Raw genomic sequence first — 17,376 nt, forward strand, 5'->3', positions numbered from 1 at the left:
TTTGCATGTTGCAAATTCTAACCATGATTAATTAGAATGGCTCTGTAGAAGGGACATGGTGAAGTAATTCTTCTGAAATTCAAATTAAATTCTATTCACTGATCAAGCAGAGGTTGAATTGATTTTTCTTTTTGTTTATTGGAAATTAGGCTTTTTTTGTCTTCATAGAATCAAAGAATCCCTACAGTGAAGAAGGCGGCCATTGAGTCTGCACCAACCTCAATCCCACTCAGCCCCTTAACCCTTATTCCCGTAACCCCACATATTTACCCTGCTAATCCCCTACACCAGGGTCAATTTTGCATTCCCAATCAACCTAACCCGCACATCTTTGGACTGTGGGAGGAAACCAGAGCACCCGGAGGAAACCCACGCAGACACGGGGAAAATGTGCAAATTCCGTACAGGCAGTGACCCAAGTTGGGAATCGAAAGGGGTCCCTGGCGCTGTGAGGCAGCAGTGCTAACCACTCTGCCATCGTGCCGCCCGACTTAAGAACATAAGAACATAAGAAATAGGAGCAGGAGTAGGCCATCTAGCCCCTCGAGCCTGCCCCGCCATTCAATAAGATCATGGCTGATCTGACGTGGATCAGTACCACTTACCCGCCTGATCCCCATAACCCTTAATTCCCTTACCGATCAGGAATCTGATGGGAATCAGTTTCAATCTGAGTAATTTTCTGCCTTTTTGGCAATTTGTAGCATTCTAAATTTCATTTATTATTGTCACATGTATTTGTATACAGTGAAAAGTATTGTTTCTTGCACGCTATGCAGATAAAGCCTACCCTAAATAGGGAAGGAAAGGAGAGAGTGTAGAATGTAGTATTACAGTCATAGCTAGGGTGTAGAGAAAGATCAATTTAACATAAGGTAGGTCCATTCAAAAGTCTGATGGCAGCAGGGAAGAAGCTGTTTTTGAGTCGGTTGGTGCGTGATCTCAAACTTTTTATCTTTTTCCGATGGAAGAAGGTGGAAGAGGGTTGCCCAGGGTGCATGGGGTCCTTGATTACACTGGCTGCTTTTCCAAGGCAGCGGGAAGTGTCTACAGCATCAATGGATGGGAGGCTTGTTTGTATGATGGATTGGGCTTCGTTCACGACCCTTTTGTAGTTTCTTGTGGTTTTGGTCAGAGCAGGAGTCATGCCAAGCTGTGATACACCCGGAAATGATGCTTTCTATGGAACCTTTACATCCTGGCCCATAACTTTGGTCTTCCTGATGCTCGGTTCTTGCAGCAGTTTGAAGAGTCTGTCTCGGCTCACAAGGCTGAAGGCTTCGGTGAAAGCTAGGAAGATAATGTAGGGTGATCTGCGCAGTTCAGAGCTCTTCCCCTGCCAAAGTGAGAAAAGCAGTTATCAATTTCTGAAGCTACACAGAGACTCGGTAGATGCTTAATGCCAGATTCTGCAATCTGGTCGGAGCAACATGAGCAAAGACCATCCTCACAATACTTAAGAAGGAGATGCCTCGATAATTGTTACAGTCACTGCAATCCCCTGTTTTTACATCACACATGACTTGAGGCACAAATCCTTCCTTGCAACAACAACACAAAAGTTCATGGAGATGCTGCAGCAGTGCTGGATTTCCACTTTTGATGATATCGGGTCGAATGCCATTGTTTCCTGGGGCTTTGCCATTGGCAAGATCGCCAGTGACCTTGTCGAGCTCAGCTATGGTGGCCTCACAGACCAACTCCTCCAGACAGGAGAGTCTGGAATGGCACTAAGAGCTTCTTCAATGACAATGTTCTCCACTGCATAGAGTTTGAGAGAGTGTTCTATCCATCTTTCCATCTGCTTGCTAGCTTCAGTGACGAGCATCCTTGTCTTTGTCTTCAAGAGGGCCGATCTCATTGCTACCGTGCACGTGCCTCTCTCAATTCTGCTGTGCTAGCAACCTCGGCCTTCTAGAGAAAAAGGGTGCCCTGATCTGAAAAATAAAACAAGGTTCCCCCCCACCGGCCCACGGTCATGGGATAACCTCCCAAATACATGGGGAAAACCCCCATCCACCCCCACGGACCTCCCATATGGAAGCACTATTTAAAAATAAGGGGTTGCTCATTTGAGACAGAGATGAAGAGAAATATTTTCTCTCAGAGAGTCAGAGAATCTTTGGAACTCTCTTCCTCAAAGAGCGTGCAAGCAAGTTCTTCGATTATTTTTAAGACAGATTCTTGATTAGCAAGTGGGTGAAAGGTTATCGGGGTTAGGCAGGAATGTGGGGTTAAGCAGGCTCGAAGGGCCGAGTGGCCTACTCCTAATTCATTTGATTGTTTGCGTGTAACTTGACCAATATTCCAGAGAATGTTAGTTCAAATCTCTCAAAGGCAGCTTGAGGGTTTGGATTCTGTTTGAAAATATAAGGAAATACATATATATATTTTTTAAAACTACTGGCAAAATTAACCATGAGATGTTTGTCATAAAACACAACTGGTTCAATTAGGGACTGGTCTGCCCTGGAAGTGACCCCACAAAAATGTGCTTCCCTCTATAAAGTGGCCTACTCAGGTGGACAATACCACCACAAAGCCACATAGAACATAGAACATAGAACATTACAGCGCAGAACAGGCCCTTCGGCCCACGATGTTGCACCGACCAGTTAAAAAAAAAACTGTGACCCTCCAACCTAAACCAATTTCTTTTCGTCCATGAACCTATCTACGGATCTCTTAAACGCCCCCAAACTAGGCGCATTTACTACTGATGCTGGCAGGGCATTCCAATCCCTCACCACCCTCTGGGTAAAGAACCTACCCCTGACATCGGTTCTATAACTACCCCCCCTCAATTTAAAGCCATGCCCCCTCGTGCTGGATTTCTCCATCAGAGGAAAAAGGCTATCACTATCCACCCTATCTAAACCTCTAATCATCTTATATGTTTCAATAAGATCCCCTCTTAGCCGCCGCCTTTCCAGCGAAAACAATCCCAAATCCCTCAGCCTCTCCTCATAGGATCTCCCCTCCATACCAGGCAACATCCTGGTAAACCTCCTCTGCACCCTCTCCAAAGCCTCCACATCCTTCCTGTAATGTGGGGACCAGAACTGCACACAGTACTCCAAGTGCGGCCGCACCAGAGTTGTGTACAGTTGCAACATAACACTACGACTCCTAAATTCAATCCCCCTACCAATAAACGCCAAGACACCATATGCCTTCTTAACAACCTTATCTACTTGATTCCCAACTTTCAGGGATCTATGCACACATACACCTAGATCCCTCTGCTCCTCCACACTATTCAAAGTCCTCCCGTTAGCCCTATACTCAACACATCTGTTATTCCTACCAAAGTGAATTACCTCACACTTCTCCGCATTAAACTCCATCCGCCACCTCTCGGCCCAACTTTGCAACCTGTCTAAGTCTTCCTGCAAACTACGACACCCTTCCTCACTGTCTACCACACCACCGACTTTGGTGTCATCAGCAAATTTGCTAATCCACCCAACTATACCCTCATCCAGATCATTAATAAATATTACAAACAGCAGTGGCCCCAAAACAGATCCCTGAGGTACACCACTTGTAACCGCACTCCATGATGAATATTTACTATCAACCACCACCCTCTGTTTCCTATCCGCTAGCCAATTCCTGATCCAATTTCCTAGATCACCCCCAATCCCATACATCTGCATTTTCTGCAGAAGCCTACCATGGTGAACCTTATCAAACGCCTTACTAAAATCCATATATACCACGTCCACTGCCTTGCCCCCATCCACCTCCTTGGTCACTTTCTCAAAAAACTCAATAAGGTTAGTAAGGCACGACCTACCTGCCACAAAACCATGCTGACTATCACCTATCAATTCATTACTCTCCAAATAACTATAAATCCTATCCCTTATAATTTTTTCCAACATCTTGCCGACAACAGAAGTGAGACTCACCGGTCTATAATTCCCGGGGAAGTCTCTGTTCCCCTTCTTAAACAATGGGACAACATTCGCTAACCTCCAATCTTCTGGTACTATACCAGAGGCCAACGACGACCTGAAGATCAGAGCCAGAGGCTCTGCAATCACTTCTCTTGCCTCCCAGAGAATCCTTGGATAAATCCCATCCGGACCAGGGGATTTATCTATTTTCAGACCCTCCAGAATATCCTGCACATCCTCCTTATCAACTGTAATACTGTCTATTCTACTCCCTTGCAACCCAGTGTCCTCCTCAGCTATATTCATGTCCCCTTGCGTGAACACCGAAGAGAAATATTGGTTCAATGCTTCACCAATCTCCTCCGGTTCCACACATAACTTCCCTCTGCCATCTATAACTGGCCCTAAACTTGCCCTAACCAACCTTCTGTTCTTGACATACCTATAGAACGCCTTAGGATTCTCTTTAACCCTATCCGCCAAAGTCTTCTCATGTCCCCTTTTAGCCCTTCTAAGCTCGCTCTTCAACTCCCTCTTAGCCAATCTAAAGCTTTCTAGTGCACTACCCGAGTGCTCACGTCTCATCCGAACATAAGCCTCCTTTTTCTTTTTAACCAACAAAGAAACTTTTTTGGTGCACCACGGTTCCCTAGCCCTACCAATTCCTCCTTGCCTGACAGGGACATACCTATCACAGACTCGCAGTAGCTGCTCCTTGAAAAAACTCCACATGTCGGACGTTCCCAGTCCCTGTAATCTCCTAGTCCAACCTATGTTTCCTAATTCTCTCCTAATAGCCTCATAATTACCCTTCCCCCAGCTAAAACCACTGGCCCGAGGTTCATGCCTATCCCTTTCCATCACTAAGGTGAACGTAACCGAATTGTGGTCACTATCACCAAAATGCACACCAACTTCCAAGTCTAGCACCTGGTCTGGCTCATTTCCCAGCACCAGATCCAATATAGCCTCACCTCTAGTTGGCCTGTCTACATACTGAGTCAAAAAACCTTCCTGCACGCTTTGAACAAAAACTGACCCCTCTAACGAGCTAGAGCTATAACAATTCCAGTCAATATTAGTCAAGTTAAAATCCCCCATAACAATTGCCCTATTACTTTCACTCCTAAGCAGGATTGACTCCGCAATCCTTTCCTCAACCTCTCTAGAACTTTTAGGAGGTCTATAAAAGACTCCCAACAGGGTGACCTCTCCTCTCCTATTTCTAATCTCCGCCCATACTACCTCAACAGATAAGTCCTCATCAAACCTCCTCTCTGACACTGTGATACAATCTCTGACCAATAATGCTACCCCTCCCCCTCTTCTACCTCCTTCCCTACTTCGACTAAAACATTTGAACCCCGGGACCTGCAGCATCCATTCCTGCCCCTGCTCTATCCATGTCTCTGAAATAGCCACAACATCGAAGTCCCAGGTACTGATCCATAGACTGCAGCAGGTCAATAAGAAGGCCCACCACCACCACCGGCTTTGGGGAAACCAGGGAGGGGTATTAAATGCCAACCTTGATACCCACATCCTGGCCAAGAATGGTAAAAGTTTTCCAGAAACTGGATTTTTTAGAAGCAAATGTTTTTACACTTTGGAAGAAAATGGGACAGGGGAAAGTATTAATTTTCTCTCTTTGTCTTGCAGATGAATTGTTATGACCGAAGACTACGGAAAACTGGGCCTGAACGGGAGAATAGCAGAAATGATCTAGTTAGTCCTCCAACACGTTCAAGAGTCAATGGCTGGGCCTTACCTCTGCACTCCTTCCAGTTGGTTGCCTTTGTTCTGTTTTTCTACCTGGCAGTTGTCGCCTTTGGGATTTACATACCAATGTTGCCATATTCTTGGAAATATGCTGGTTATGCTGTATCCTTTACCAAAGATGACTTGATCAACTCATGTTAAATCGCAAGTAGTTGCTATGTGTTGCATGCTGTATATGAAAGTTTATTTATTAGTCACAAGTAGGCTTACATTAGCACTGCAATGAAGTTACTGTGAAAATCTCCTAGTTGCCACTAGGTACACTGAGGGAGAATTTAGCGTGGTCAATCCACCTAACCAGCACGTCTTTCGGACAGTGGGAGGAAACTGGAGGACCAAGAGGAAACCCATGCAGACAAGGGGAGAACGTGCAGATTCTGCACAGCCAGTGACCCAAGCTGGGAATTGAACCCGGGTCCCTGCTGCTGTGAGACAGCAGTGCTAACCACTGTGCCACCGCCCAGGATACAATTTTTAGATTAAGTTGATTGGGGGAGGAGTGTGGGGAATGTACTCTTTGGAGTTTAGACGAATGAGAGGCAACCCTATTGAGATATATAGGATTCTCAAGGGGCTTGACAGGGTCATTAAAATCATAGAATCCCTACAGTGCAGAAAGAGGCCATTTGGCCCATCAAGCCCGCACCGACAACAATCCCATCCAGGCCCTATCCCTATAACTCCATATATTTACCCTGCCAATCTGCCTGACAAGTGGCAATTTAGCACCGCCAATCCACCTAACCTGCACATCTTTGAAGTGTGGGAGGAAACCGGAGCACCCGGAGGAAACCCACGCAGACATGGGGAGAACGTGCCATGCAGACATGGGGAGAACGTGCAAACTCCCCACAGATGGTGACCCAAGTGCGGAATTGAACTCAGGTCCCTGGCGCTGTGAGGCAGCAGCACTAACCACTGTGCCACCCTGCTGTCCACAGGGTAGATGCTGAGAAATTGTTTCTCCTTGTGGGAAAGTCTAGGACCCGAGGGCATAATCTCAGAGTAAGAACATAGAACATAGAACATAGAAAGTCACAGCACAAACAGGCCCTTCGGCCCACAAGTTGCGCCGATCACATCCCCACCTCTAGGCCTATCTATAGCCCTCAATCCCATTAAATCCCATGTACTCATCCAGAAGTCTCTTAAAAGACCCCAACGAGTTTGCCTCCACCACCACCGACGTCAGCCGATTCCACTCACCCACCACCCTCTGAGTGAAAAACTTACCCCTGACATCCCCCCTGTACCTACCCCCCAGCACCTTAAACCTGTGTCCTCTCGTAGCAACCATTTCAGCCCTTGGAAATAGCCTCTGAGAGTCCACCCTATCCAGACCCCTCAACATCTTGTAAACCTCTATCAGGTCACCTCTCATCCTTCGTCTCTCCAGGGAGAAGAGACCAAGCTCCCTCAACCTATCCTCATAAGGCATGCCCCCCAATCCAGGCAACATCCTTGTAAATCTCCTCTGCACCCTTTCAATGGCTTCAACATCTTTCCTGTAATGAGGTGACCAGAACTGCGCGCAGTACTCCAAGTGGGGTCTAACCAGGGTCCTATAAAGCTGCAGCATTATCTCCCGACTCCTAAACTCAATCCCTCGATTAATGAAGGCTAGTACGCCATACGCCTTCTTGACCGCATCCTCCACCTGCGAGGCCGATTTAAGAGTCCTATGGACCCGGACCCCAAGGTCCCTCTGATCCTCTACACTGCTAAGAATGGTACCCTTCATTTTATACTGCTGCTCCATCCCATTGGATCTGCCAAAATGGATCACCACACACTTATCCGGGTTGAAGTCCATCTGCCACTTCTCCGCCCAGTCCTGCATTCTATCTATGTCTCGCTGCAACTTCTGACATCCCTCCAAACTATCCACAACACCACCTACCTTGGTGTCGTCAGCAAACTTACCAACCCATCCCTCCACTTCCTCATCCAGGTCATTTATGAAAATGACAAACAGCAAGGGTCCCAGAACAGATCCCTGGGGCACTCCACTGGTCACTGACCTCCATGCAGAGAAAGACCCCTCCACAGCCACTCTCTGCCTTCTGCAGGCAAGCCAGTTCTGGATCCACAAGGCAACAGCCCCTTGGATCCCATGCCCTCTCACTTTCTCAAGAAGTCTTGCATGGGGGACCTTATCGAACGCTTTGCTGAAGTCCATATAGACCACATCCACCGCTCTTCCTTCGTCAATGTGCTTGGTCACATTTTCAAAGAACTCAACCAGGCTCGTAAGGCACGACCTGCCCCTGACAAAGCCGTGCTGACTACTTTTGATCATACTAAACTTCTCTAGATGATCATAAATCCTGTCTCTCAGGATCCTCTCCATCAACTTACCAACCACTGAGGTTAGACTCACCGGTCGGTAATTTCCCGGGCTGTCCCTGTTCCCTTTCTTGAATATAGGGACCACATCCGCAATCCTCCAATCCTCCGGAACCTCTCCCGTCTCCATCGACGATGCAAAGATCATCGCCAAAGGCTCCGCAATCTCCTCCCTCGCCTCCCACAGTAACCTGGGGTACATCCCATCCGGTCCCGGCGACTTACCAACCTTGATGCCATTCAATAGTTCCAACACATCCTCTTTCTTTATGTCCACATGCTCGATCCTTTCTGTCCTCCGCAATCCAGCAGTACAACCACCCAGATCCCTTTCCACCGTGAATACCGAGGTAAAGTATTCATTAAGCACCTCCGCCATTTCTAACGGTTCCGCACAAACTTTTCCCCCTTCACCTTTTAAGGGTCCTATGCCTTCACATCTCATCCTTTTACTCTTGACATATTTGTAGAAAGCCTTGGGATTCTCCTTAATCTTACCCGCCAAGGTCTTCTCATGACCCCTTCTCGCTCTCCTAATTTCCTTCTTAAGCTCCTTCCTACATCGCGTATACTCCTCTAAATCCTTAACACCTCCTAGCTCTCTGAACCTTCTGTACGCCTCTCTTTTCTTATTTACCAGGTTCATCACAACCTTCGTGCACCACGGTTCCCGTACCCTACCAACACCCCCCTGTCTCATCGGAACGTTGTCATGCAGAGCTCCAGACAAACATTCCTTGAAAATCCTCCACTTTCCTTCGGTACTTTTCCCCAAGAATGCCTCCTTCCAATTTACCCGTCTAATTTCCTCCCTGATGACACTGTATTTCCCTTTACTCCAGAGAAACACTTTCCTAGCCTGCCTGACCCTATCTCTTTCCAATGCTATCGTGAAGGAGATAGAATTATGATCGCTATCCCCAAGATGTTCACCCACCGAGAGATCCTCCACCTGTCCAGGTTCATTAGCCAGCACCAGATCAAGAACAGCCTCTCCTCTAGTAGGCTTATCCACATACTGTGTCAGGAAACTCTCCTGGACACACCTAACAAACTCCTCTCCATCCAAACCCCTAGCCCTAGGGATATTCCAATCTATGTTTGGGAAATTAAAATCTCCCATCACGACAACTCTGTTATTCCTACATCTCTCCAGGATCTGTTTCCCCATCTGCTCCTCAACATCTCTGTTACTATTGGGCGGCCTATAGAAAACACCCAGCAAAGTTACCGACCCCTTCCTATTCCTAACCTCCACCCACAGAGATTCCGTAGTCAGTCCCTCCACGGCGTCCACCTTCTCTACAGCCGTGACACTATCCCTGATCAACAGTGCCACTCCCCCCCCTCTCTTGCCTCCCTCCCTGTCCTTCCTGAAACATCTAAAACCTGGCACCTGAAGCACCCAGTCCTGTCCCTGAGACATCCAAGTCTCCGTAATGGCCACCACATCACAATTCGAAGCAGCAATCCACGCTCCAAGCTCATCCACTTTATTCACTACACTCCTGGCATTAAAATAGACACATCTCAGACCTTCAGCCTGAGCACTTCCCTTCTCCCTCACTCGTCTAACCTCCCTCTTACCCTGTCTACATTCCTTATCTATTTGCGAGCTAACCTCCTCGCTCTCAGTCCCCTCATTTCGATTCCCTCCCCCCAACCTTTCTAGTTTAAAGTCTCTCCAGTAGCCTTAGCCTATTTAAGCAATGAGGAAAAATGTCTTTTCTGAGGGTAGTGAATCTGTGGAATTCTTTACCATAGAGGGTTGTAAGTTCTGGGTCATTAAGTATGTTCAAGGCTGTGATAGGCAGATTTCTAATCAGTAAGGGAATCAAGGGTTATGGGGATAAGGTGAGAAAGTGGAGTTGAGGATTATCATATAGATTAGCCATGATATTATTGAATGGCAGAGCAGACCAGATGGGCCAAATGGCCTACTTCTGCTCTTGCGTCTTATGGGATGCAATCTGACTAACCGCGAGGAATCATCCAATTGGGTAATGAGGAATCTATTTGCTTGCCAGTTGGTACGGGAAGGCAATGCACCACGAGTATTGGGCGTTCATCGATTTAAGTGTGGGGATGGGGTGGGTGGAGGCTTGAGGTCACAGTGAAATCTCTTCAGATCTGTTCAAGCGGAGTTGGTAAACCCAAGCTGGGTGGAGCTGATTGTATGATTGATCAGCCAAAGAGTTAGTGCCAAATATGGCCCACACAGATGGAAAATTCAACCTTACGGACGATTCAGAATTGATAAGTGAAAGGTTTCATATTTTTAAAGTTAATTTATGAGTGTCACAAGTAGGCTTACATTAACACTGCAATGAAGTTACTGTGAAAATCCCCTAGTCACCACACTCCGGCACCTGTTCGGGTACACTGAGGGAGAATTTAGCATGGCCAATGCACCTAACCAGCCGTCTTTTGGACTGTGGGAGGAAACAGTGCAGAAAGAGGCCATTCGCCCCATCGAGTCTGCACCGACCACAATCTCTCACAGGCCTTATCCCCATAACCCCATGCATTTAACTTAGCTAGATCCCCTGACACTAAGGGGCAGTTTATCATGGCCAGTCCACCTAAGCTACACATCTTTGGACTGTGGGAGGAAACCGGAGCACCCGGAGGAAACCCATGCAGACACGAGGGAGAATGTGCAGACTCCACACAGACAGTGACCCAAGCCGGGAATCGAACCCAGGTCCCCAGTGTTGTGAGGCAGCAATGCTAACCACTGTGCCACCATGCCGCCCCAACAGTCATCATGCTGAGTTATTACAGAAATTACCGAGTCACAAAACCCAAGCTGTTATATTTGGACACCTTGGTACTGAGTGGAAATAATGGTGCCAGCCACAGTGACATCTCAGAGCATTGTGGAGATTGAGATCCTAATCTCACCATCTGGATCATAATCAAGCCTTGAGTGATGATCCATCGCTGCACTCGCTGATCAGGTAGTTCTCCGATCTGACCTATTGTTCTCGCAATAAACACTGGCCTTGCCAGTGATACTGAGATCCCAGGAACCAATCAATAAAGAATCCACAAATCAGCACCAACCCTTTTAAATGATCCAATTCCCTGTGTGCTAACACAAATAGGACTTCTTGTGGCCTGCCCTAACAAACCACTCAGTTGTCATTTTTAAAATTCTCTCACGGCATGTGAGCGTCACCAGCAAGGCCAGCATTTGTAGTCCATCCCTATTGGCCCGTGAGAGAGTGATGGTGAGCCATCCTTTTCGCTGCAGTCCATGTGGTGTAGGTGCATCTGCAGTGCTGTTAGCAAGGGAATTCCAAGATTTTGATCCAGTGACAGTGAGGGAACAGCAATATGATTCCAAGTCAGGGTGGTGTGTGAGTTGGAGGGGAACTTGTGGATGGTAGTGTCTTCAGCCCTTGTCCTTCTAGGTGGTAGAGGCTGTGGGTTTCTAAGGAGCCTGGTGATTTGTTGCAGTGTCGTTTAGTTATGGTACACACCGCTGTTACTGTACGCCACTGGTGGGGGCAATGAATGTTTAAGCTGCGGGATGGGGTGTCAAACAAGCATGTTGCATTGTCCTGGATGTTTTTTTTAAAGTTTTTATTTATTAGTAGCACAAGTAGGCTTACATTAACACTGTAATGAAGTTACTGTGAAAATCCCCTAGTCGCCACACTCCAGTGTCTGTTTGGGTACACTGAGGGAGAATTTAGCATGGCTAATGCACCTAACCAGCACGTCTTTCGGACTCTGGGAGGAAACCAGAGCACCCGGAGGAAACCCACATTGACACAGAGAGAACATGCAAGCTACGTACAGACAGTGACTCAAGCCGGGGATCAAACCCAGGTCCCTCGTGCTGTGAGGCAGCAGTGCTAACTACTGTGCCACCATGCCGTCCCCAGAGATGATGTCGTGCTTCTTCAGTGTTGTTAGAGCTGCACACATCCTGGCAAGTGGAGAGTATTCTATCACACTCCTGACCAGTACCTTGTAGATGATTAACAGGCTTTGCGAATTCAGGAATGTGTTAACCATTGCAGAATTCCCAAACTCTGACCTGCTCTTGTAGCCACAGTATCGATATGGCTGTTCCACTTCAATTTCTGGTCGATGGTAACCCCCCCCCAGGATGTTGACAGTGGATGATTCAACTATGGCAATGTTGTTGAATGTCAAGGGGAGATGGTTAGCTTCTCCCTTGCTGGGGATGGTCATTGCCTGGCATTTGTATGGAGCAAATGTCATTTGCCACAAGCCTGAATGTTGTCCACGTCTTGCTGCATGGAGACATGGACTACTTCAATATCCAACCTCTACAGCAGCTGTTCAAGAAGACCACCACCACCTTGATGGGGCAACTAGGGATGCGCAATAAATGCTGCCCTTGTCAATGATGCCAAGAAAACCAGTTTTGTTAAATCCTAGGTGAAAACTTGCTCCATGTGTTTAGTTACTGGAATGCATTTCCTGGCTGGCAGTGATACCATCAATATTTACCAATATCGACACCCCTTAATTCACTGATGATTTCTTCAGTTAGCTAGAAAGTCTCAAATACTGGCATATCTCTCTGTACTTTGTACCTGGTATTAAGATCCTGCCATCTACATTACTGCAAAGTATGGCCACTCTCACTGATCACCATTCTTATTTGACAACTGTATGATATGATTGAAGGTGTACAGTGCTGTTAGTTATGTAGCGACGATCCTTTAAATTACCAGGACTATTCATTGCAAAGCATTGACTGTGACATTGTATTACAAACAAAGCCGCGCCATTAATTTTTAATGTGGCAAGCGCTCAGAGATGCAATTTTGAGGCTGGAACTCTGACAATATTTGTATAATTTTGGCACACGTTTAAAGGTGTATGGGTGATTTATTCGTGTTTGATTTGGATTTATTTTCCATGGTGAGGTGAAATAACCACAGGGACAATCATTAGTGATTATTCAAAGTATCCACTGATAGTCAATCGACTTGTATTACAGAAAGGAGAAAACTTTTTGCCCCACACCCATACTCGCCAGGTAAATGCCCATTTCTGTCTTTATCATAGAGTCACAGGGTAGTGCAACACAGAAGGAGACCATTCAACTTTCGGAGAGTAATCCAGTTAATCCCACTCGCCCACAGTTTCCCCTTATCCCTATAATTTTTTTTCTCCTGCACGTATTTATCCAATTCCTTTTGAAGGCTGCGATTGTTCAAAGTTTAAAGTTTTTATTTATTTATTAGTCACAAGTAGACTTACACTGCAATGAAGTTACTGTGAAAATCCCCCAGTCACCACACTCCGGCGCCTGTTCGGGTACACTGAGGGAGAATTTAGCATGGCCAATGCACCTAACCAACACGTCTTTCTGGCGGTGGGAGGAAACCGGAGCAACCGGAGGAAACCCACAAAGACACGGGGAGAACATGCAAACTCCGCATGTTTACCCAAGCCTGGAATTGAACCTGAGTCCCTGGCGCTGTGAGGCAGCAGTGCTAACCACTGTGCCACCGTGAATCTTTTCCCACCACCTTGCCAGGTAGTGCATTCCAGTCATAGAATCACTACAGTGATGGAGTAGGTCATTCGGCCCATCGAGTCGGCACCGACTCTTACCCACCCTTATCTCGTAAACCCATGCATTTACCCCGGTCATCCCCCTAACCTATATATCTTGGGACACAAAGACTATGATAAAGTAATTTTACTATGGCCAATTCACCTAACCTACAGTTCTTTTGACAGTGGGAGGAAACCGGAGCACCTGGAGGAAACCCACACGGACACGGGGAGAATGAGCAAACTCCACACAGTCACCCAGTGGCGGAATTGAACCTGGGTCCCTGGCTCTGTGAGGCAGCACTTCTAACCACTGTACCCCCCCCACGCGCCCCCCCCCCGCCCACCTTCCAACCACTTGTTATGTAAAAGGTGTTTCATATTTGCAGGAGAGATTTGTAGGACTATGGGTAATGGGGAGGGAGGAAGGTCAAGATAGCTTTTTCAAAGAGCTTGCACTGGCACGATGGGCTAAATGGCCTTTTCCAGTTTCGTGATTCTATGTAAATAATGCTTTAAAAGAGGCAGGAAGAGTATTATGAGGGCTAATACTTTGTTTCCAAGAAACCCATGGAAGAAAACTTCATCTGAACCTTTAGCAGGACCCTTGGTGAGTTAGCTTGACTCACTAACAGGGACAGTCATTAGCAATGACAGAAAGTCAACCAAAAGTGGAGAGACTGAAGGTATTATAAGAAGCAGTTAGTTTTCAGCGATCATTTCTAGTTATGTATCATCCATCTATGTCTTTTCACTTGTTAACGGGCCTATAGCTGCGCCCATAGCAGGGGTTTGCGCATGTGGGGTGGGGGGGGCTTTGATGTTGGTGATGAGGGGGACCCCGATGATGTCAGTGATTAAGGGGGAGGGGGTGCAAGGAGGTGAGTACTGCGCAGCACTTAACTCCAGGGTGCCCAAGGGCAAAAGCATTCATTTCCAAGGTGCGGGGTGGGGTCGGGGGGCTTGGGCTACTCTGGAGGGGTGCAGGTCAGAGGTCTTCCCTGGGATTGGGGTCATGTAGCTAATCTGCTCTCTGCTTGCTGTAAAATCTTTAATCTTTTTCTCTGGAAGTCAATTTCAAAGATCTGTCAGGTTGCACTGGCTAGTCTACTTTCTGTTTGCTTTAAAAGCTTTGAAGTGCTTTGTTTATGATCCATTTCTTGCCCCATTCAGTTTTACAAGTCCCCGGGGTTGCTGCTGCCTCCTTAAAATGAGAGATTATGATTGTTTATTCATACAGCGCTTCACAGACCACTAATTCTGAAGTGCTTCCAAGAAAGCGCAGGTGTTCAGTCTGCGCTCATGTTTTTTAAAGGGGCTTTATTTCTTACTCTTATGTCTGAACAGCATGCCTTTACTGGAGGCTGGTTTCCACAATACAAGCAACTGGTGTCACTCAGACATTGAAGTGCAAGGGTTCCTCAACGAGGACCTTCTCGCAGCCACTATTGAATTCTCTGGATAGAAACGATGACCACGCTACTGGGTTCCTAGCCATTGTAACTCCTGGCTGGTCAGGAACAGGGCTGGACAATGACCTGGCACTGCCCCCCTGGCACCCTGGCAGTGCCAATCAGGGTGACACTGTCAGGTTGGAACTGAGAGGGTACCAGGCGAGTGCCAGATTGGTACTGTCAAGGCTAGGGCCTGAAGTGGGGGGCTGAAGAGGATGGGGCATTTGGCAACCCCATAGTGGGATGCCCCTCACTTTGGGGGGGGGGGGGCTACTTGTACCATCGACCAGGGCGTGGTGCTGATGCTGGTGTTTTGGGTGGGGTGGGGGTCTTTGCCAGCGAGAAGAGGTCTGTAGCGTTATTTGAGCTCAGGGTGCCCTCTACAAATGGCCCACACATCTCCTATATGGAGCAAATCACCCCAAACACCAAAGAAATGTCTATGTGTGGGTGGATTGTGATCACAGAAATTCTTTGGGAGAATATGGGTGGCACGGTGCCACAGTGGTTAACGCTGCTGCCTCACAGCTCCAGGGAAGCGGGTTCGATTCCCGGCTTGGGTCACTGTCTGCATGGAGTTTGCACATTCTCCCCGTGTCTGCGTGGGTTTCCTCCAGGCGCTCCGCTTTCCTCCCACAGACCAAAGATGTGCTGGTTAGGTGCTTTGGCCATGTTAAATTGCCCCTGAGTGTCCCAGGATTCGTAGGTTAGAGGGATCAGCGGGGTAAATATGTGGGGCTATGGGGCTAAGGCCTAGGTGGGATTGTTGTCGGTGCAGATTCGATAGGCCGAATGGCCTCCTTCTGCACTGTAAGGATTCTATGACAATTGCCCCCTTAACTCTTCCCCTCCTGCTGCTTCTCCAGTGGCAGAATCTGTGACTGGAGGAGCAGCAAGGGTGGCAGTTAGGAAACCTGTGATTAAAGCACTGGAGCAGTTTTCCTGGATGATAAATTTGACCTCTTTGAATGTGAAACTTGGGAGGCTGAGGAGAAGAAACAGAAAAAGGGAAAAGAGGATGGAGAAGGTGGCTCGGAAACCCAGAAATGAGGCTTAGGAACAGGTCTGACAGAGCCACCTGTACTGAGACACGAGGAGAACATGCAGATTCCGCGCACACAGTCACCCAATCGTACCCGGGTCCCTGGCACTGTGAGGCAGCAGTGCTAACCACTGTGCCATCCATCTCGTGCTGGGAGAGGTCTTGTATCTTATAATAGAGGGGTAAAATGTCAAAAATAATAGCGTGCAAGTTAAAGTGAGCATAGCGACTCCCTGGCAATAGAGCCAGTAAGCAATGGTAGGCCTCAGGCCTGCGATGATGGTGGATTGATGCTCACCAGTTAGCGTGAGAATTCCTACATCTCAGAACCCTCAGCTCTGAATTCGACCTGAAAAGATTAATCTCTGCTTCCCAAGGGAGTTCAACTGAGTGGGGTCTTGGCTTAGATACTGAAGCATTGTCCAGACCCACCAGCGCAATCCGTCTCTGATCTACATTATTTGTGGAGACATTATTTGTGGAGAATAGAATTTAAGATTAAAATAACAATCGTTAATCAGCCTCCCTGGCCCTACACAAGTTGCTTCAAAATCCGCCGTGCTGTTCGAGCCTGGCTAGAGGCACCCTTTCAGGATGGAAAGGGTTGTGTGGAAAAATACAGCTGGAGTACTGTGTGCCGTTCTGATCGCCACATTATGGGAAGGACGTGAATGCACTGGAAGGGGTGCAGAGGAGATTCACCAGGATGTTGTCTGGGCTGGAACATTTAAGTTACAAAGAGAGGTTGGATAGGCTTGGGTTGTTTTCTCTGGAGCAGAGAAGACTGAGGGGCGACCTCATTTAGGTGTTCAAGATTATGATGAGCATGGACAGGGTGGATAGGGAGCAGCTGTTTCCCTTAGTTGAAGGGTCAGTTACGAGGGGACACAAACAAAGAACAATACAGCACAGGAACAGGCCCTTCGGCCCTCCAAGCCCGCGCCGCTCCCTGGTCCAAACTAGACCATTCTTTTGTATCCCTCCATTCCCACTCCGTTCATGTGGCTATCTAGATAAGTCTTAAACGTTCCCAGTGTGCCCGCCTCCACCACCTTGCCTGGCAGCGCATTCCAGGCCCCCACCACCCTCTGTGTAAAATATGTCCTTCTGATATCCGTGTTAAACCTCCCCCCAGCCCCCCCCTCACCTTGAACCTATGACCCCTTGTGAACGTCACCACCGACCTGGGAAAAAGCTTCCCACCGTTCACCCTATCTATGCCTTTCATAATTTTATACATCTCTATTAGGTCTCTCCTCATCCTCCGTCTTTCCAGTGAGAACAACCCCAGCTTACCCAATCTCTC

The 17,376-nt window shown here is 47.5% G+C and overlaps 1 protein-coding gene across 3 annotated transcripts in view; it reads left to right on the plus strand.

Moving 5' to 3' along the window:
- zdhhc11 (zDHHC palmitoyltransferase 11) overlaps positions 1-17,376 on the plus strand; it is a 108,134-nt gene that overhangs the window by 39,466 nt on the left and 51,292 nt on the right. For all 3 annotated transcript variants that reach the window (XM_078229121.1, XM_078229124.1, XM_078229115.1), the window contains one exon: positions 5,562-5,783. In XM_078229121.1, coding sequence (XP_078085247.1) covers positions 5,562-5,783 — 222 coding nt within the window. The remainder of the gene's footprint in view (positions 1-5,561; positions 5,784-17,376) is intronic.

The sequence above is a fragment of the Mustelus asterias genome, chromosome 2 (genome assembly GCF_964213995.1).
Source record: "Mustelus asterias chromosome 2, sMusAst1.hap1.1, whole genome shotgun sequence".
Classification (NCBI taxonomy): Eukaryota; Metazoa; Chordata; class Chondrichthyes; order Carcharhiniformes; family Triakidae; genus Mustelus; species Mustelus asterias.